The sequence below is a fragment of the Microcaecilia unicolor genome, chromosome 4 (assembly GCF_901765095.1).
Source record: "Microcaecilia unicolor chromosome 4, aMicUni1.1, whole genome shotgun sequence".
NCBI lineage: Eukaryota > Metazoa > Chordata > Amphibia > Gymnophiona > Siphonopidae > Microcaecilia > Microcaecilia unicolor.
The window spans coordinates 4,959,648-4,980,726 of NC_044034.1; the positions used below are offsets into that span (position 1 = coordinate 4,959,648).

Sequence of the window (21,079 nt, forward strand, 5' to 3'; positions counted from 1 at the left end):
GGGGTAGGGATTAAATGGGTCTGAGGGTAATTGCCCTTCCTCTGCCCCACTTTTGCAAAAGCTGCCCCCAGGCTCCAGGTTACACACAGGAAACGTCATGGGAAGAGGTCACTGCTGTTCTCCCTGCAGCTCCCAGACCCCTGGGTCTCTGTAGCTGGTAAAAAAAAGGGAGGAACTAGGAGACAGGAAGGAGGGCAGACAGCCCTGGTGTCTTCAAATTACACAAAGTCCCTGACAAAGATCCTGTTCCACACAGACACTCCTTTATTTTGAAGATGTGAAACAGAAACTGAATTCTTACTCTCATTTCCTGTAAGAATCATGGCTGTTGCAAACCCTGCTGAGAGTCTGCGAGATGAAGCTTCTTGTTCTATCTGTCTGGATTATTTCACAGATCCAGTGACCATAGACTGTGGACACAACTTCTGCCGCTCCTGTATCACTCAGAGCTGGGAGGGGAGGGACACAGACTTCCCCTGTCCCCAGTGCAGGGCACTGTCTCTGCAGAGAAACCTCAGACCTAACAGGCAGCTGGCAAATGTGACAGAAATGGTGAAAAAGCTCAGTCATACTTCAGTGAGACCAAAAGAGGAGAATTTGTGTGAGGAACATGAAGAGAAACTGAAGCTGTTTTGTGAAGAGGATCAGAGAGCAATCTGTGTGGTGTGTGACAGATCCAGGGATCACAGATCTCACACCGTGATCCCAATAAAGGAGGCTGTGCAGGAATACAAGGTTTGTGTCAGTATCTTTATTATAACAGTGTGTCCTGGAGTCACAGATATCACACTCTGATCCCCCTAGTGGAGGAGTAGCCTAGTGGTTAGTGCAGCTGACTTTGATCCTGGGGAACTGGGCTCAATTCCCACTGTAGCCCCTTGTGACTCTGGGCAAGTCACTTAACCCTCTATTGCCCCAAGTACAAATAAGTACCAAAATATACCAGTGGCGTTCCTAGGGGGGCGGACACCTGGGGCGGCGCCCCGCCCCCCCGGGTGCAGCGCCCCCCCCCCCCCCCCGAGGCAGCGCGGACCCCCCGCGAAAGAGCCCCCCCCGGGTGCATGCCGCTGGGGGGGGTGCCGCAGCGCGCGCCTGCTGCGAGATTACTAACTTTGCTCGTTCGCTGCATCTCCCTCTGCCCCGGAACAGGAAGTAACCTGTTCCGGGGCAGAGGGAGCTGCAGCGAACGAGAGAAGTTAGCGAACTCTCGCAGCAGGCGCGCGCTGCAACACCCCCCAGCAGCGTGCACCCGGGGCGGACCACCCCCACCGCCCCCCCCCCCCCTTGGTATGCCACTGGAATATACTATGTAAACTGCTTTGAATGCAGTTGCAAAAACCACAGAAAGGTGGTAGATCAAGTCCCATTTCCCTTTCCTCCATAGTGGAGGCTGTGTAGGAATCCAAGGTGTGTGTCAGTATCTTTAGTATCACAGTATGTCCTGGGGTCACAAATCTCACACCATGAACTCTATAGAGGGAGCTGAGAGAGGAAGGTGTGAGTATTTAGTGAAATTACTGAAAATTTACCTTTTCATTCCCATAAAACTAAACAGTGTTGAATTAGCAGCATTTTGAAGCATATGAGTAGTGAGATCAATCATCAAAACTTGAACCCTGGCTGCTGTCTATTCAGGCATCTTCCATATACATTCAGGGGTCAATATTCAGCCTGTGAGTTGTGGCTCCCAGAAGGAATACAGGTATTGCCAATACTCCATGCTGTACCCAAGAACCTAAACAGATGATAATAATAATGAATAATCTTATTGAATTACCCCCTCGTAATGCTGTTTCATCTTGTCTTACATTTCCCTATCTGTAAGAATGTGATATATAAAACAATTCACTCTGCTAATTTCTCCTATCAAAGCACCAAAATTCTCTTCCTAAATCAATCAAGTTTACAGCTGATTACCTAACTTTTACAAGTCTTCTAAAAGCACATTTCTTCAGTTTGGCCTTTCTGAATACAAAGAACTCTATTTGAATTTTGCCCACACCCATTTGTTAATCTCGTTTCCCATCTAGTCCTGCCTAATTATGCTCTCACCTATCCACCCTTGAGATAGTCTAAATCCCTGGTTAGGACACCTTGTTCATGGTTCAGTTTACCTGGTTAGATATGGGGTACTGGAAGTGAATATCACTGGTACCCACATATCTCTCAGTTCCACCCTGACTGCCCCCGAATCACCCCTCCCTCCACTGTCTGGACAGAACTTTTGCCAATATTCAGTGGCACTGTTGGGTTAAGTGCTGTTTAATATTGGCTCATGGCCAGTTCAGCACGATTTAACCAGGCAGGAGCCTATCCTGCCTGGTTATATCACTTTGAATATCGACCCATCAGAATTCTGTTATTTCAAAGAAACGATCTAAATTGGAAGGGACATCTCACATTTACAGTCAAGTCTGAAATTGTGGCTATAAAAATAATCACATGCTAATCAATGATGTTTAATGTTCACAGGAAAAACTTAAAATGCACCTGAAGCCTCTGAGAAAGAATCTGGAAGATCTTCTGAAGTTTACATCTACTGAAGAGAAGAAAGCTGAAGAGCTGAAGGTGGGTGTCTGTGTCTCCTTCTGAGCCAGTTTCTGTAGGGTTTTTGTTCCTTTCAGTACTTCAATCCCATAAATCACCTGAATAAGAGAATAATAGATTTCAGTCTGCTTCGTTACTTATAGTATGGAAACTATTGGTTCCTTATTGGCTGAGAACAGGCAGGTTCTGAATCTGTTTGTGGAAAAAAGTAGTTCTTAACGTTACTCCTAAGTCAATCACCTTGTAACCTCAATTCATGTCGTCTAGGTCTACCATCTCTGGAAAAGATTTGTTTGCATATTAATACCTTTCAAGTATTTAAATGTCTGTATTATATCTCCTAATTCCCTCTTTTCCTCAAAGGTAAACTTATTCAGTTCATCAGAACTAGAGTAAATGAACTGAGGTTACAGGGTGTTCGACTTAGGAGTAACATCAGGAAGTACTTTTTCACGGTGAGGGTGGCGGAGACACAAAAAAAAGGTAATAAACAAACTAAAAAGAGGTGAGTTAGGGTCTCAACAATATCAACACAATTATACCCACTCAAAATGTAAATAGTCTTTCAACACTGAGTCATAATCAAGTATGTTTCAGTGTCTTTTTCATGACTCTTCCCTGATGGAGTTTGCCAAAACACTGGCCACTGTCGGAAGTTCGTTTGATGCATCTGCACCGCTAACATAAGTGTTGACACACAGACACACATGATATAGATAAAAATTCCTTTTTTAGTATTCTGAGGCTTATTACTTCCTTTTTATCTTGGAGCTATTACATTTTGAGAGGGTATAATTGATTGGAGACAAAAATGGTGACCAGAATTCAAACATTTCAATGAGTGGGGGCAGCTGAGACCTGTCAGCTATTCTCTGGAAATACATTCAGATCTCTGTGAAGGCAGGAAAATGCCTGTTAGTCAGTAATTTACCAGCTGAGATAGCAGAGAAAACATAAGTTAGGACGAGAAGGAATTATATAGTCAATACTGAGGATCTTAAATCCTGAACAATTTACTCATCACACCTTTTGAGACTAGAATTAAAAAAAAGATAGTGAGTGAAGAGAGAGATTACATAGGTTGAGTAATAACTTGAAAATATTAAGAATAATTTCTTCAGTGGGAAAGTTAGGGACTTTTAATTATATTTTTAAATAAAAGGAGTTAGATAACAAATTATTGAAGAAAAAAGATGCACAATAGAACATATAAATAATAGAAAGATAGGATTCTTGTATTTGTTATAGATAGGCTAGTAGGGGGAGAATAACAGAAGACGACCCTTTCATACTTACCTGAGGAGGAGGAGGAGGGGTATCTTTCAATACTGACCCATGCAAGAAGGATTTTCCTGGAAGACACTGAAAGATAAGAGATCAATGAGAAAAATACACAGACACTAGAGTGTGACATAAGGCTTAGGCTTGTCCTGAAATCATTAAATAAATGACATTAAGTGCACCCCATAGTTGTACCTCTCTCTTGGTACCAGTTCATAGAATTGACCCAAAGTGCTGTCTACTACTACTACTACTTAACATTTCTAGAGTGCTACTAGGGTTATGCAGCGCTGTACAAATTAACAATTAAGGACGGTCCCTGCTCAGAAGAGCTTACAATCTAAAGGACGAAATGTCAAGTTGGGGTAGTTAAGATTTCCTGAGAAGAGGTGTAGTGATTAGGTGCCGAAGGCGACATTGAAGAGGTGGGCTTTGAGCATTGATTTGAAGATGGGTAGGGAGGGGGCACGGCATATGGGCTCAGGGAGTTTGTTCCAGGCATGGGGTGAGGCAAGACAGAAAGGGCGGAGCCTGGAGTTGGAGGTGGTGGAGAAGGGTACTGAAAGGAGGGATTTGTCTTGAGAGCAGAGGTTACGGGTAGGGACGTAAGGGGAGATGAGGGTAGAGAGGTAAGGAGGGGCCGCAGATCGAGTGCATTTGTAGGTGAGTAAGAGAAGCTTGAACTGTATGCGGTATCTGATTGGGAGCCAATGAAGTGACTTGAGGAGAGGGGTGATATGAGTATATCGGTTAAGGCGGAAGATAAGACGTGCGGCAGACTTCTGGATGGACTGAAGGGGGGATAGATGGCTACGTGGGAGGTCGGTCAGGAGTAGGTTGCAGTAGTCAAGGCGAGAGGTAATGAGAGAGTGGATGAGAGTTCGGGTGGTGTGCTCGGAGAGGAAGGGGCGAATTTTGCTAATGTTATAGAGGAAGAAGCGACAGGTCTTGGCTATCTGCTGGATATGCGCAGAGAAGGAGAGGGAGGAGTCGAAGATGACACCGAGGTTGCGGGCAGATGAGACGGGGACTCTGCTGCACGTCTTATCTTCCGCCTGGACTGATATGCTCATATCACCCCTCTCCTCAAGTCACTTCACTGGCTTCCGATCAGGTACCGCATACAGTTCAAGCTTCTCCTTCTAACCTACAAATGCACACAGTCTGCAGCCCCTCATTACCTATCTACCCTCATCTCCCCTTACGTTCCCACCCGATACCTCCGCTCTAAGGACAAATCCCTCCTCTCAGTACCCTTCTCCATTACCACCAACTCCAGGCTCTGCCCTTTCTGCCTCGCCTCACCCTATGCTTGGAATAAACTTCCTGAGCCCTTACGCCAAGCCCCCTCCCTGACCATCTTCAAATCCTTGCTCAAAGCCCACCTCTTCAATGTCGCCTTCGGCACCTAACCTTTATACCTATTCAGGAAATCTAGACTGCCCCTATTTGATTGCCCCTATTTGACTGACTGTATATTTGTCCTTTAGATTGTAAGCTCCTTGAGCAGGGACTGTCCTTCTATGTTAAACTGTACAGCGAAGCATAACCCTAGTAGCGCTTTAGAAATGTTAAATAGCTGAGATAATCCGCTCGGTGAACTGTGACATTATAGTAAGGATTGATCTGGTGACACTCACTGACTGTTACATGTACATTTCTCCTAATTCAGGGATGGGTCTGTCCTGATGCCTTTTAGCTGAGTTCCAGGATACACATTTCAATCTGAAATAACTCCTGTGATGTGGAAGCTCATTTTCATCTAATTTAACCAGGGTGGGACCAGGCTGCTGTCATTTCAAAAGGAGATAGAGCAGCTTTTAAACTAGAAACGAAGGGAAGGCCGACAGTCGTTCAAAAGCGCATGGTTTGGGATAAGGTACCTTTCAAAAATATCACCAAAACAGGGAAGATACGGTATCCTGATAGTGAGGTTGCCAAAGAGACCATAGTAGATCAGGTGTCCTTAAATAAAAATCAGACAAAAGATTGCAAATTAATACTGTCAAGTACTAACTGAAAAATTAGACCTGGTGGAAGGAGGCTAACCAGTGGGACACTGTCATACCGGGGTACAAATTATATCGTAGAGATAGGGTGGATCGAATTGGTGGAGGGGTAGCATTGTATATTAAGGAGAGCCTTGAATCAAATACAATGAAAATTCTGCAGGAAACAAAACACATGATAGAATCCCTATTGAAATTCTATGTGTAAAGGGGAAAAGGATAGTGATAGGAGTGTACTACCTTCCGCCTGGTCAGGATGAACAGACGGATGCAGAAATGTTAAAGGAAATTAGGGACGCTAACAAACTGGGCAACACAATAATAATGGGTGATTTCAATTACCCCAATATTGACTGGGTAAATGTAACATCGGGACACGCTAGGGAGGTAAAATTCCTTGATTAAATCAAGAGCAGCTGCTACAGGAGCCAACGAGAGAAGGAAAAATTCTAGACCTAGTCCTTAGTGTCGTGCATGATCTGGTGCGGGAGGTAATGGTGCTTGGGCCGCTTGATAACAGTGATCATACTACTACTACTACTATTTAACAAGGTTTATTTATTGCACTTGTATCCCACATTTTCCCACCTATTTGCAGCCTCAATGTGGCTTACAAAGATCTGTTATGGTTCAGCGTTGGGAGTCACGGACCAAGAAAGGGATCTAGGTGTCATCATTGAATTGATGATACGTTGAAAACTTCTGCTCAATGTGCTGCTGTGGCTAGAAAAGCAAATAAAATGTTGGGTATCATTAGGAAAGGGATTGAAAAGAAAAATAAGGATATAATTCTGCCACTGTATCGCTCCATGGTGCAACCACACCTCGAGTATTATGTTCAATTCTGGTTGCCGCACCTCAAAAAAGATCTAGTGGAATTGGAAAAGGTGCAGAGAAGGGCGACAAAGATGATACAGGGGATGGGACGACTTCCCTATGAGGAAAGGCTGAAGAGGCTGGGGCTCTTCAGCTTGGAGAAAAGGTGGCTGAGGGGAGATATGATAGAGGTCTATAAGATAATGAGTGGAATGGAACGGGTTGATGTGGAGCATCTGTTTACGCTTTCCAAAACTACTAGGACAAGGGGGAATGCGATGAAGCTGCAGTGTGGTAAATTTAAAATGAATCGGAGGAAATGTTTCTTCACTCAACGCGTAGTTAAACTCTGGAATTCGCTGCCGGAAAAGGTGGTTAACTTAGCGGACTTCAAAAAAGGGTTGGTCGGCTTCCTGGAGGAAAAGGCCATAGAATGTTATTGAATGGGTGAGGGAATAATACAGTATTTCTAGGATGGGCGGGACAAACTGCTTGTTCTTTTGGCCACTGTCAGTGACAGGGTGCTGGGCTCGATGGACTCTTGGTCTGTCCCAGCATGGCGATGCTTTTGTACTTATGTACTTAAGACCAAACGACAGCCGGCGTGGTTAAAAAGTGAGGTGAAGGAAGCTATTAGAGCTAAAAGAAAATCCTTCAGAAAATGGAAGAAGGAACCGAATCAAAATAAGAAACAGCATAAGGAATGTCAAGTCAAATGCAAAGCGCTGATAAGGAAGGCTAAGAGGGAATTCGATTGCATTGGAGGCAAAAACACATAGTACATTTTTTTTTTAGGTATATTAAAAGCAGGAAGCCAGCAAAAGAATCGGTTGGACCGCTAGATGACCGAGGAGTAAAAGGGGTGATCAGGGAAGACAAAGCCTTAGCAGAGAGATTAAATGGATTCTTTGCTTCGGTCTTCACTGAGGAAGATATGGGTGGGATACCGGTGCCGGAAATGATACTCGAAGCTGACGAGTCGGAGAAACAATGAATTCTCTGTAAACCTGGAGGATGTAATGGAGTAGTTTTACAAACTGCAGAGTAGCAAATCTCTTGGACCGGATGGTATTCATCTTAGAGCAGTGGCGTAGGAAGGGGGGGCGGTCCGCCCCGGATGCAAGCCGCTGGGGGCAAACCGTCTCTGCTTGTTCACTGCTCTCTCTGCCCCGGAACAGGTTACAGAGAGCAGGGGAACCAACGGAGCCGAAGCAGCTCCCAGCAATTGCACTCGGGGCGGAGCGATCCGCCCGCCCCCCCTTGGTAAGACTGCGCTCCGGGGGGGGGGGGGGGGTTGCGCACAACCAGTTCCAATGCCAAAGTCCCGTGCTTCTTCAGCAGATGGAGGGATTCTCGCTCTGCCGGGTTGGATGCCCTATTGTTTGTTTGTTTTTTGTACCCCGCGCTTTCCCACTCATGGCAGGCTCAATGCGGCTTGGGGCAATGGAGGGTTAAGTGACTTGCCCAGAGTCACAAGGAGCTGCCTGTGCCTGAAGTGGGAATCAAACTCAGTTCCCCAGGACCAAAGTCCACCACCCTAACCACTAGGCCACTCCTCCACTGTTGCTACTATTGGAGATTCTACATGGAATGTTGCTAGTGGAATAGCAACATTCCATGTAGAATCTCCAATAGTATCTATTTTATTTTTGTTACATTTGTACCCCGCGCCTCCCCACTCATGGCAGGCTCAATGCGGCTTACATGGGGCAATGGAGGGTTAAGTGACTTGCCCAGAGTCACAAGGAGCTGCCTGTGCCTGAAGTAGGAATCGAACTCAGTCCCTCAGTTCCCCATGACCAGAGTCCACCACCCTAACCACTAGGCCACTCCTCCACTCCTCCACTCCTCTACTCCTATTGTTAGTAATATGTAGTTTATCCTTAAAATCGAGCGTGGAACCGGAAGATTGGAGGGTGGCCAGTGTAATGCCGAATTTAAAAAAAGGTTCCAGAGGAGATCAGGGAAATTATAAACTGGTGAGTCTGACGTCGGTGTCGGGCAAAATGGTAGAGACTATTATTAAGAACAAAATTACAGAGCTTATTCAAAAGCATGGATTAATGAGACAAAGCCAACATGGATTTAGTGAAGGGAAATCTTGCCTCACCAATCTGCTGCATTTCTTTGAAGGGGTGAACAAGCATGTGGCAAGATTGTGGGGTAGGAACGAGAAGGAAGCTGGGGCTAGATGAAGGAGAATGAGAAGAATGAGATGCTAATGAATACTGAGGAAGGGAGAGAATGGGGAGATGCAGAGAGTAGATGATGGGGAAAGTGAAATAGAGGCTGCTTGTAGTAAGGGGTAAGAACAGCAAAGGAAGGAGACCCCTCTTCTGCTCACTTAGAAACAATATGGGGACAACAGTGGTACCAGGGCGGGTACATTGCACATGGGGAAAGAGACAGAGGGAGTTGCTGGGCAGGGGATGGAGGAGATTGTGAAAGGGGGATATGCTTCTGAGTATGGTGAGAGAGGAAGGCTGGGAAAAGAGTGGGTGGTGAGAGGAGGAAGGCTGTGCTGGAGTCACTATTGTTCAAGGAGGAAGTGCTGTACCAGAGCCACCACTGAGAGGAGGGTAATGGAGCCACTGCAACAAAATCACTCTAGTGGTATTGAGAATTCTCTCTCCTTGTTTAATCCAGAGTGAGACACAGATCAAACGACAGAAAGTGGAGTCTGAGTTTGAGGAGTTACAACAGTTTCTGAATAAGGAGAAGCAGATCCTTCTCTCGAAACTGGAGGAGGAAGAGAAGAAGATTCTCCAGAGAATCAGGGAAAATGAGACCCAGCTAGAACAGCAAAGCTTCGCCCTCAAGCAGCTGATCACCGAGATAGAAGAGAAGAGTCAGCAACCAGCCAATGAGTTACTGAAGGTAAGATTAGCAAATCTATTTCTAAGGAGGTTACAGATCTTCCAGGAGGAATCAGGGAATTCAAGTAGCAGATCAAAATATCTTACATAAGGGCTGATTTTTCAGCCAGCAGCTGCACTTACCAAATCAGAGCTTTTAAAATAATTTCATGGGTCTTAAATGGCTGAGTGAAAAGGTACCAAATGTGGGTTACAAATAACAGAGATAAAGGCTATAAAAGTTTGGAGGGGTAAATTGGGCAACTTTCAGTTTTGAAAGTTTTGTCTACTGTAGGGTCAGTAGAGAGGGATTATGAAACTTTTTCACAACGTTGATGTTTTTCATGTTCTACAGCCTAATAAACTGTGGGTAAACATTTCTCATTTTTTAAAGATGTAGTTAGTCCATTCCTGAGGCTGAAATTTTGAAGGATTCTACAGTTGATATCCCTCTGGTAGAAATAAGTCATTTACCCCACTTTTGATACCTTTTCACCCAGATATCACAACTCCACCTCTGCCCAAACCAGGCCCTTGAGAACCTCTACATGGAGATCATGGATCAGGGTTCAGTACTGTGCCCCATCCAAAAGTCTGATTGATTGGCATAAAGGACCTGTGTTTTATCTAAATACTTGAAAAGTTGCCCAAGTATCAATTACAACTTAGGAGATAAATGGTACGTTTGAAACAGGCTGATACACTTATTTCCATAATGAGTTTGGGTGTTTCTTATAGATTTTTAGATGCTGATCATAGAAATGGCATCAAAATTTTGTAGCTGTTTGTGATTGAGCAGAACTGTGAGTAGAGTATCCTAATGTATAATGTGTTCTCATAAACTGTGAAATCTAACTAGAAATATTCTCTGTTTCATTTCCCTTTAGGATGTGAAGGATGCCCTGAGCAGGTACAAGTTAGTTTTCTGTCCTTTTCTATGTGGCTGGATGGATTTTGAGTGAGAGAGAAGGGAATTAATCGATTGGTGAAAGATAGAGGAGTAGCCTAATGGTTAGTGCAGTGGGTTTTGATCCTGTCAACCTGGGTTCAAGTCCCACTGCAGCTCTTTGTGACCTTGGGCAAATCACTTAACCCTCCATTGCCCCAGATACAAAAAAAAACTCAGAATGTGAGCCCCCTAGGGACAGAGGAAGTACCTGTATATAATGTGTACAGTCCTGCGTATGTCAAGTAGTGCTATAGAAATGATTAGTAGTAGACGTGGAATTGAGAATGGGAGAAAGGAAGGTGGGATTAAGTGAGGAGAGGAAGCACTGAGAAATGAGGGGAAGAGATGGAGGATGGGGAGGAGAATTACAGATCTACTTTCCCTTCCCTCTGATTCTCCTATTTCCTCTCCCACCAACCTCCCTGTCCTCACCTATTTGGCCCTCCACGAATCCTCTCTTCATTCCCCACCAAACTCCACCCTGTGAATCTCCTTTCCGCCTCTACCCTGCCAGTTGTGCTGCCCCTCAACCCTAGTGCAGAAGGAGTTGCTGGCGATGGTCTCTGCTCTGACGCTGTCCATAACAAAGTAATTCTATATATTTCTTTGAAGGGTGAATAAACATGTGGATAATGGTGAGCCAGTTGATACTGTTTATCTGGATTTTCAGAAGACATTTGATAAAGTTCCCCATGAATTTATCCTGAGGAAACTCAAAAGTCATAGGATGGGATACAGTGTCGTATTGTGGATTATAAGAACATAAAAGTAGCCATACTGGGTCAGACCAATGGTCCATCTAGCCCAGTGGCCCATCCAGGTCACAAGTACCTGGCAGAAACCCAAATCGTGGCAACACTCTATGCTACAAATCCCAGGGCAAGCAGTTGCTTCCCATGTCTGCCACAATAGCAGACTATGGACTTTTCCTCCAGGAATTTGTCCAAACCCAGATACGCTAACCACTGTTACCACATCCTCTAGCAAAGAGTTTCAGAGCATAACTATTTATTGAGTAAAATAATATTTCTTCCTATTTGTTTTAAAAGTATTTCCATGTAACTTCCTAGAGTGTCCCTTAGTCTTTGTACTTTTGGAACGAGTAAAAAATCGATTTACTTCTACTCGTTCTACACCACTCAGGATTTTGTAGACCTCAATCATATCTCCCCTCAGTTGTCTCTTTTCCAAGAGCCCTAACCTCTTTAGCCTTTCCTCATACGAGAGGAGTTCCATCCCCTTTATCATTTTGGTCGCTCTTCTTTGAACCTTTTCAAAACAGAAAAACATGGAAAAAGTGGCATAAAGCAGCATTTGGATCTTTTTCTCACAAAAACACCCAAATCAGTATTTTCAAAACCTATTTTTAGACGTTTTTCTATGAAGTCTGTCAGAAGTGTGTCCACATCTCAATGGATGTGTCAGGGGCGTGTTCAGGCTGGGACTTATGCGTTCTTAAGACATAAGACGTTTTTCAGCCATAATGGAACAAAATAAAAACACCCAGGTCTAAAACTTAGAAGCTTTGAGCTAGAACTGTTTTCATAATGAATAAAGCACAAAAAAGTGCCCTAAATACTCAGATGACCACTGGAGGGAATCAGGGATGACCTCCCCTTATTCCCCTAGTGGTCACTAACCCCCTCCCACCCCCCAAAATGTGATAAAAAACATTACTTGCCGGTCTCTATGCCAGGCTCAGATGTTATATTCCTGTCCATTAGAACAGCATGCAGGTCCCTGGAATAGTCTAGTGGCTCAACCTCTGGGGAATGGAAGGAGACACAGGGGGAGCTCGGGGTTGGCCGACAGCTCGGTGGGGAATCTTTCTCTATCGGGCACAAGGGCTCACATCTCCACTTGACCTTCCTGATAGCATGCAGGTCCCTGGAGTAGTCTAGTGGTGGGTGCAGTGCACTGCCGACAGGTGGACCCAGGCTCCTACCTCCCCCTACCTGTTACACTTCTGGACGAAACTGTAAGCCCTCCAAAACTCACCAGAAACCCACAAAAAGGTGGCCCCTTCACCCGTAAAAGCTGTGGTAGTGCTGTACAGGTGGGGGTTTTGGGGGGGCTCAGCAGACAAGGTAAGGGACCAATGCCTTGCCTCACCCTTTGCCTGGAACAATCTTCCTCAACCCCTACGCCAAGCCCCCTCCCTACCCATTTTCAAATCTCTGCTTAAAACTCACCTCTTCAATGCTGCTTTCGGCACCTAACCTTTTGTGAATTATAGTATTCCCTATCAGACGGACTCTATACTCTATACTTGTTTTTAGATTGTACACCTGTCTTTTAGATTGTAAGCTCCTTGAGCAGGGACTGTCCTTCTATGTTAAATTGTATAGCGCTGCGTAACCCTGGTAGCGCTTTAGAAATGTCAAGTAGTAGTAGTAAGGGACCAATGGTGAGATGTGTACCTGAGAGCCAGTGGCGTACCGAGGGCGGGGCGGTCTGCCCTGGGTGCACGCTGCTGGAGGGGTGCAGAGAGCAGCCACACGCCTGTCGTCTCCGCTGGTTCCCTGCTCCCTCTGCCCCGGAACAGGTTACTTATCTACAATGACACTCAGATCTTTTTCTTGAGCGCTGACCCCCAAGATGGACCCTAGCATCAAGTAACTATGATTCGAACTATTCTTTCCAATGTGCATCACTTAGCATTCGTCCACATTAGATTTCATCTGCCATCTGGACACCCAGTCTTCCAATTTCCTCAGATCTTCCTAAAATATTTCACAGTCCACATGTGTTTTAACAACTGTGAATAGTTTTGTATCATTTACTAATTTGATCACCTGACTTGTCATTCCGATTTGTATATCATTTATAAATATGTTAAATAGTACCGGTCCCAGTACAGATCCCTGCGGCACTCCACTGTTCACCCTCCTCCACTGAGAGAAATGACCATTTATTCCTACCCTCTGTTTTCTGTCCAATAACCAATTCCTAATCTACACTGGTTAAAGATAGAAAACAGAGTAGGATTAAATGGTCAATATTCTCAATGGAGAAGGGTAAATAATGATAATGAGGTTCCTCAGGGTCTGTGCTGGGACCTCTACTTTTTAACTTGGTCATAAATGATTTAGAAATGGGAATAATAAGTGAGGTGATTAAATTTGCTGAGGACATAAGTTATTCAAAGTTCTTAAAACACAAGAGGATTGTGAAAAATTGCAAGAGGACCTTAGACAACTGGGAGACCAGATCCAAGTGGCAGATGACATTTAGATCTAGATTCTATAAATCTAAAACATCTAAGTGAAAAATGCACAAAATCAAGCCATTAGGACATATGTGGGCGAGTTCTTGGTAAGTTTTGGAGGGCTGATTCTGCAGTGCGCATAACAGAAAAGGTGTCAAACTCACCCGAGAGCCACATCAGAACCAGGGAAAGGCTGTCATAAGATAGAACACAGTCTGCTGTCATGGAGGTGGGTACGGCATTTGAGGCTGGCATATAGGCTGGCAAAAAAGGTTTTAGTTTAATTTTTTTAGTATGGGAGGGGGTTGGTGACCACTGGGTGAGTATAGGGAGGTCATCCCCCATTCCCTCCAGTGGTCATCTGGTGAGTTGGGGCACCTTTTTGAGGCTTGGTTGTGAAAATAAAAGGATCAAGTAAACCCGGCAAAATACTGCTTTACGCCGTTTTTTTTTCCATTATCCGCAAAAGCTGGCCATCTGGTAGCCATGCCCATGCCTGCCCATGTCCCGCCTTCACTTCGCCGCCGAAACGCCCCTTTGAAGTTTCACCGGCGAGGCGATGGGAAAGCGGCGATGCTGTCAAAACAGCAGCTTTCGATTAAACCGATTTCGCCGCTTTTCCGAGATCGCCGGCCATCTCCTGATTTATGTCGGAAGATAGCTGGCGATCACTTTTGAAAATAAGCCTGATAGTAGTTATTAAATGTTGTTAACTCGCGACAGGATTGTGAAAAATTACAGAAGGAGCTTTCGAGTCTTGGAGACTGGGCGGCTAATTGGCAGATGACATTTAATGTGAGCAAGTGCAAGGTGATGCATGTGGGGAAAAAAGAACCCGAATTATAGCTACGTCATGCAAGGTTCCACGTTAGGAGTTACAGACCAAGAAAGGGATCTGGGTGTCGTCGTCGATAATACACTGAAACCTTCTGCTCAGTGTGCTGCTGCGGCTAGAAAACCCACCAGAAAATACTGTACACCTATATGTATCACCTATATGTAGGTACAGTAGGCTTTTGGTAAGTTTTGGAGGGCTGTCACTTTCCACCACAAGTGTAACAGAGTGAGATATGGGCCTAGTCCATATCTCTGACCACTAGGCTACTCCAGGGATCTGCTTGCGGCTATGTACTGTTTATTTTGGAAGGTGGGAGGGGGTCAGTGACCACTAGGGGAGTAAGGGGGGGGCATGCCTTAATCCCTTCAGTAGTCATTTGGTCATTTAAGGCACCTTGTTGTGACTTAGTTGTGATAAAAACAAAACATCTAAATTGTAGCCCTGGATATTTTTGTTTTGTTCCATTGTGGCAGAAAAACATCCGAGTATTAGGAATGCCTAAATCCCACCCCTAACACATTCCCTTGCGTAGCAAAATGTTTACAAAATAGGTTTCAAAACAGCGATTTCCAAATGCCATTTTGTGCCACTTTTTGACTATTTTCCTATTTCAAAAATGAGTCCCATAATCACAGAAAACTGAGTGTTCATGGTATATTTTATTCCTTCCACTCTCTATCCCCTGGGTGTGAACATCTCCCAGAATAATCCCACTGACTTTCTAACCCATAGGTGTCAGAAAATGAAGTTTCCAAAACCGGAGGCTGTTTCTACTGATCTGAAAATGGATTTCCAACTGACCTACCCACAGCAGCTGAAGAAATGGATTACAAAATTTGAAGGTGAGGAATTGATCTCTTTAATTTGGTTTGTCCTCTTTTCAAATGCTCTGGATGATTCCACTAAAAATGTGCAGAAATAAAAGTATAAATCTGAGATTTTCAGTGCTGGGCTGTACCAAGATACTGAGTATATGGATATACATTGACCGAATAATAACCCAGATAAAGTTACCACATCCTTTTTGTTGTCCTAACTTTATCCAGATAGTTACCCAGTTACTAGACTGAATCTTGCCACTAATGAGGTAACTTCTGACTCTTCCGATTCTGAACCTCCAAACCATCCTGGCACTGTGTCGAAAAGGCCAAGACAGACTGTCTAAATTTCAGCGCTATTATTGACCCTGAGATTAGCAAGTTTAGTGTGGTCAATGGAAGGATAGACTGCTCAGAGTTGTTGCAGTATAGTGACGGGGGTAACATACCAAGAAACTATTATCTATTGGTAAAAATCTGAGAGAATTCTGAACACAGACAGAAAGACTGAACATCTCGGTAGATGGAGTCCATAAGCCCCATCCAGTCTGCCCATCTCACTTTCCACAGATCTTCAACCATCATTTTGCAGACCCTGTGCGATTCTTTTGTCTTCCACAGATCCACCTTCCTTTCCATGAAAAACTATTTCCTCAGCTTGGTTTATCTTTATGCTTATTAACATTTTTTATACCGCTTAACTTTCACATACTCGTACTACCAAAGGCCACTTTTTCCCGCGCCTTGGTAAAAGGAGGGTGAATGTTGAAAATCAGTGATAAAGAGTAACTAGAGCACCAGAGGGAATAAAGTGTAAAGAAAGTGATCAAAATTAATGCCAGAGTAATTCAAGTGTGAAAAATGAAAAGAAGCCGTCACAAACCTTTAAAAAGAGTATGAAGAAATCTCGGTGCTATAAAACAAATTAGACCACACTGGCTTTACTTCCCGCACGGCCATTTCCTGCAGGAAAGAAAGATTAACCCTTTTACACCAGCTTGGTAAAAGAGGTCCTTTATGAACAACCAAATCAAACAATACTTGCAGATGGTCGCCCCAAAATCATGCTTGGGGCTGGTTACATATCTAAGTGGAAATGGCGCTTCAAATAAGACAAATAGTACATCAGATGGAATTGACAGAGACATCCTATATAATAATTCTCACCTCCAACGTTCTAATGTGCCTGGTACCATGGCTCCCTCGGAGGTGGTCTGCTAGGCAGTTTAGAATGCACTGATGTCAGTGATGTCACTGACAGCTGATTCCAAGGCAAGGGGATGGAGTAGAGAAACACGCGGAGCGTGTTTCCCTACTCCTTCCCCTGCCTGGGAAACAGCTGTCAGTGCCCCCCCCTCGGCGCAACACCCAAGCCCCTCCGCCCCGGCATAGCACCCATGTCCCTACCCCCCTCAACACATCACCCAAAACCCCCCCCCTGGCGCATCCCCAAAGCCCCTACCCCCCCCCCCCCTCGGGCACATCAACTCTCTCGCCACCCGCAGCCGCCAATGCTAACGCTGTCCGGCTGCTTCTGCTTCTCCTGTGGAGCAGCAGCGGCTGGTACAAAAAGAAAAAAGCCAAAAAAAAGATTTTTAACCTGAAACGCGGCTCCGTAGACAGCCATCTGGCATTGGCTGTCGTCACTGCAGCCGCTCCTCCTCTCCCCTCCACGTCACTGCCCCTGCAGGAAGACCCCGGAGGAGCGCAGCGACGTCAGAGGGAGAGGAGGAGCGGCTGCAGAGATGACAGCCAATGCCAGATGGCTGTGTACGGAGCCGTGTTTCAGGTTTAAAATCTTTTTTGGCTTTTTTCTTTTTGTACCGGCCGCTGCTGCTCAACAGGAGACACAGCAGTGGCCGGACAGCGTTAGTATTGGCGGCTGCGGGTAGCGAGGGGGTTGATGTGCCCAAGGGGGGGGGGGGGGTAGGGGTTGGGTGATGCGGCCGAGGGGGGAGGGGAGGGGAGGGTCGCTGGACATGGATGGCTGCGGGGGGGGGGGGGGAGGGAAGTGGGAGGTGGGGAGGGGGTCCTGAGACCAAATGGGTGGCTGCAAGGGGGCAGGGGAGAGGAGGGTCGTTGGACATGGGTAGCTGCAGGGGGAGAGGAGGGTTGCTGGACATGGGTGGCTGCAGGGGGAGAGGAGAGTCGCTGGACATGGGTGGCTGCAGGGGAGAGAGGAGGGCCGCTGCACATGCGTGGCTGCAGGGGCAGAGGAGGGTTGGTGGGGAGGGGGTCCTGAAACCAGATGGGTGGCTGCAGGGGGGGCAGGGGAGACAGGAAGGGGGGGGATTACTTTGCCTACCGAAACGGGCCTTTTATACTAGTTACAAATAAAGCATAAATCTAAGCCGCTATGCCCAGAATCATTCTGATGCACTAAAGTATCATATAACCAAATTCAAAGACACAAGGTTGTCACGAAACACTTAGCCACCCACCTGGGGTTATCTTGCAGCAGCTTAAGGGGTCTATCCCCATAAGAGCCAACTTTTGAAAATGATTGGGGGTGCTGAAATTTTTTTTTTTTTTTTACAGGCAGTGCGTCTCTCTCTCCCCCCCTCCCATCTTAAAATTCTGTCTACTGCAGTCTTCACCTGGGCAGTGGCAGCGCCACTTATAGGCTGCCTGCAACCTGCACCAGGACTTCTTCCCTTAACAGTCCCACCCCTCAGTCCCCCTGTACTGTGCAAATAGAAAGAGATGCAAATTTAAAAAACGGACATATTTCAATCACTATACTATAGGTTAACAAATACAAATAAAACAAAAAATGGAAAATATGATAATATTTTAGTGGACTAAATACATTTTTCAATTAGCTTTCAAAGGCCAAAACCTCTTTCCTCAGGTCAGGACAGTATACTGCTGTTATGATATTCTGTTCTGACATAAGAAAGGAGCATTTGGTCTCCAAACATTAGTCAAAAATGTATTAAAATTAGTCCAGTAAAGGTATCACCTTACTTCCATTTTCTGTATTTATTAACACAGCTACCACACTACTTTATCCTAAACTAAAAATAAAATTCATTTTTCCTACCTTTGTGGTCTGGCCGTTTACTGTTTCTAATTGTGTTGGTCCCAGTCTCTTGTTTCTTCTTTCCTCGATCTTTAACTTCCCCCCTTTCCATCCAGCGTCTACCCCCTCTCTCCCCCCTTTCCTTCCAGCCTCTGCCCCCTCCCTCCCCCCTTTCCATCCAGCATCTGCCCCCTCTCTCCTTTCCATCCAGCGTCTGCCCCCTCTCTTCTCTCTTTCCTTCCAGCATCTGCCCCTCCCTTCCCCCTTTCCATCCAGCGTCTGCCCCCTCTCTTCTCTCTTTCCATCCAGCGTCTGCCCCCTCTCTTCTCTCTTTCCGTCCAGCGTCTATTTTCTCCATGTGTAGTTTTTCTCCTCTTCTCCCTTTCCCTCATCTCTGTCAGTATACATCTCCTTCCTCTTTCTTCACTCCCCTCCATCCATATGCAACTCCTTCCTCTCTCTTCCCTCTCCTCCATCCATGTCCACCATTTTTCCTCTCTCTCCGCCCCTCCATCCATGTTCATCTCACTTCCTCTCTTCCCCTCCATCCATGTCCAGCATTTTCTTCTCTCCCCTCCATCCATGTGCATCTCCTCCTGTCTTCCCTCCCCTCCATCTATGTCCAGCATTTCTCCTCTCTCCCCGCCATCCATGTGCATTTCCTCCTGTCCTCCTTTTCCCTCCATCCATGTCCAGCATTTCTCCTCTCCCCTCCATGTGCATCTACTTCCTGCCTTTCCTCCACTCCATGTCCAGCCTTTCTCCTCTCTCCCCTCCCCCTCCGTCCATGTGCATCTCCTTCCTGTCTTTCCTCTCCTCCATGTCCAGCATTTCTCCTGCCCTCCCCTGCATCCATGTACAGCAACTCTCCTCTCTCCCCTGCCCTCTCCCCCCATCCATATCCAGTAATTCTCCTCTCTCCCCTGCCCTCCCATCCATACTACTAATACTTATCATTTCTATAGCGCTACAAGGCATACGCAGCGCAGTACACCATACACAAAAAGACAGTCCCTGCTCAAAGAGCTTACAATCTAGAACCAGATGCATCCATCATTCAGCCGGAAGTGTGAAGGGGGAGAGATATCCGGTTTCCCCATGAGTGTCTGTCCCCGCCCTCGCTCTCTCTGTAACACAAACAGTGAAGGAAAACACAGCAAGCACTAAATCAAATCGCTCTCCTCTGTAACAGTGAGGACTCAGAGGGGGGAGGGGAGAGAGGGCAGAGGGCAGGGACAGAGATATCCGGTTTCCCCATGAGTGTCTGCCCCGCCCTCCCTCTCTCTGTAACACAAACAGTGAAGAAAAACACATCAAATCGCTCTCTCTGTAACAGTGAAGGACTCAGAGGGGGGGGGGAGAGAGGGCAGGGACAGAGATATCCGGTTTCCCCATGAGTGTCTGCCCCGCCCTCGCTCTCTTCTGTAACACAAACAGTGAAGAACAACACATCAAAATCGCTCTCTCTGTAACAGTGAAGGACTCAGAGGGGGGAGGGGAGAGAGGGCAGAGGGCAGGGACAGAGATATCCGGTTTCCTCCCCATGAGTGTCTGTCCCCGCCCTCGCTCTCTCTGTAACACAAACAGTGAAGGAAACACAGCAAAGCACGAAATCAAATCGCTCTCTCTGTAACAGTGAAGGACTCAGAGGGGGGAGGGGAGAGAGGGCTGGGGGCAGGGACACACACACTCCCACATGCACACAGAAGAAAACCTTGCTAGCCCCCGTTTCATTTGCATCAGAAACGGGGCTTTTTTACTAGTTTATTATAAATATTAAGACAAATAATATTCAAATCTGAGTTAATGTAAAACTCAAACAAGGAGACAGAGGTTTAGAACCATGGCCATTAACTGAAAAGAAAAAAAAATAACCCTAAACATGAGCCCTTAGACACTTTAGTCTAACTTCAAAGACACAATTTTTCACGAAATAGAGGACGACACAAATTAAACTTCTTTCTACCTCCTGTTAGTTTTAAAATCTATTACTTGATTTACCTGACTGAACGGCAGTGAAAGCAGAGCAGAGCAGGCTCGCCTCTTCAGTCCTTCTCCTTCCCTCTCTCAGCGTCCCGCCCTTGCGTAAACAGGAAATGAGGGCGGGACGCTGAGAGAGGGAAGGAGAAGACTGAAGAGGCGAGCCTGCTCTGCTTTCACTGCCGTTCAGTCAGGTAAAATCAGTTTTAAGCACTGGCTGAGCTGCAGGAAAGCAAGGAGAACAGGTTTCAAATATTGGGGGGTGCTCGAGCACCCACAGCACCCACGGAGTTGGCGCCTATGTCTATCCCAACACAGCTCAGGTCTGCCTGCACCTGCTTCTTGTGCTCTACACTAGCACCCTCCTCCCACAGACTGAATCATAACTGCCTCAGGGGCGAGTCTCCTGCCTTCAAGTTATTCCCAGTGATTTCTAGGTTACTTGGGCCACAGTCCCAGTGGTCCCACAGTTCCTAGAAAGCACTCACAGAACCAACACACAAACCACCAGGATTCTTTATCAGTCCAGACAAATGGGGCAAACAAACAAGTAGGTTAATTCTCTTAAAAATATTGAACAGTGGAACAAAATAGTGCAAATAGCAAACAATAACTGGTAACTGAAATATTGATTAATTATAACACTAACTAAACATGTGATATCTTTAGGGGCCTCCTTCTACCTTAATTTTCCTTGTAAATGTGTTATTAAATATTTGGGTCTTAAGTATTATTTCTACCAGCCTGAACAGTTGA

General features: G+C 45.7%; 1 protein-coding gene across 5 annotated transcripts in view; it reads left to right on the forward strand.

The window, feature by feature from the left end:
- Positions 1-289: 289 nt before the first annotated feature.
- The window catches only part of LOC115468248 (E3 ubiquitin-protein ligase TRIM39-like), an 85,426-nt gene continuing 64,636 nt past the window's right edge, over positions 290-21,079 (forward strand). For all 5 annotated transcript variants that reach the window (XM_030199796.1, XM_030199794.1, XM_030199793.1 and 2 more), the window contains exons 1-5: positions 290-735; positions 2,473-2,568; positions 9,300-9,530; positions 10,396-10,418; positions 15,236-15,345. In XM_030199796.1, coding sequence (XP_030055656.1) covers positions 322-735; positions 2,473-2,568; positions 9,300-9,530; positions 10,396-10,418; positions 15,236-15,345 — 874 coding nt within the window. In that variant the 5' untranslated portion in view covers positions 290-321. The remainder of the gene's footprint in view (positions 736-2,472; positions 2,569-9,299; positions 9,531-10,395; positions 10,419-15,235; positions 15,346-21,079) is intronic.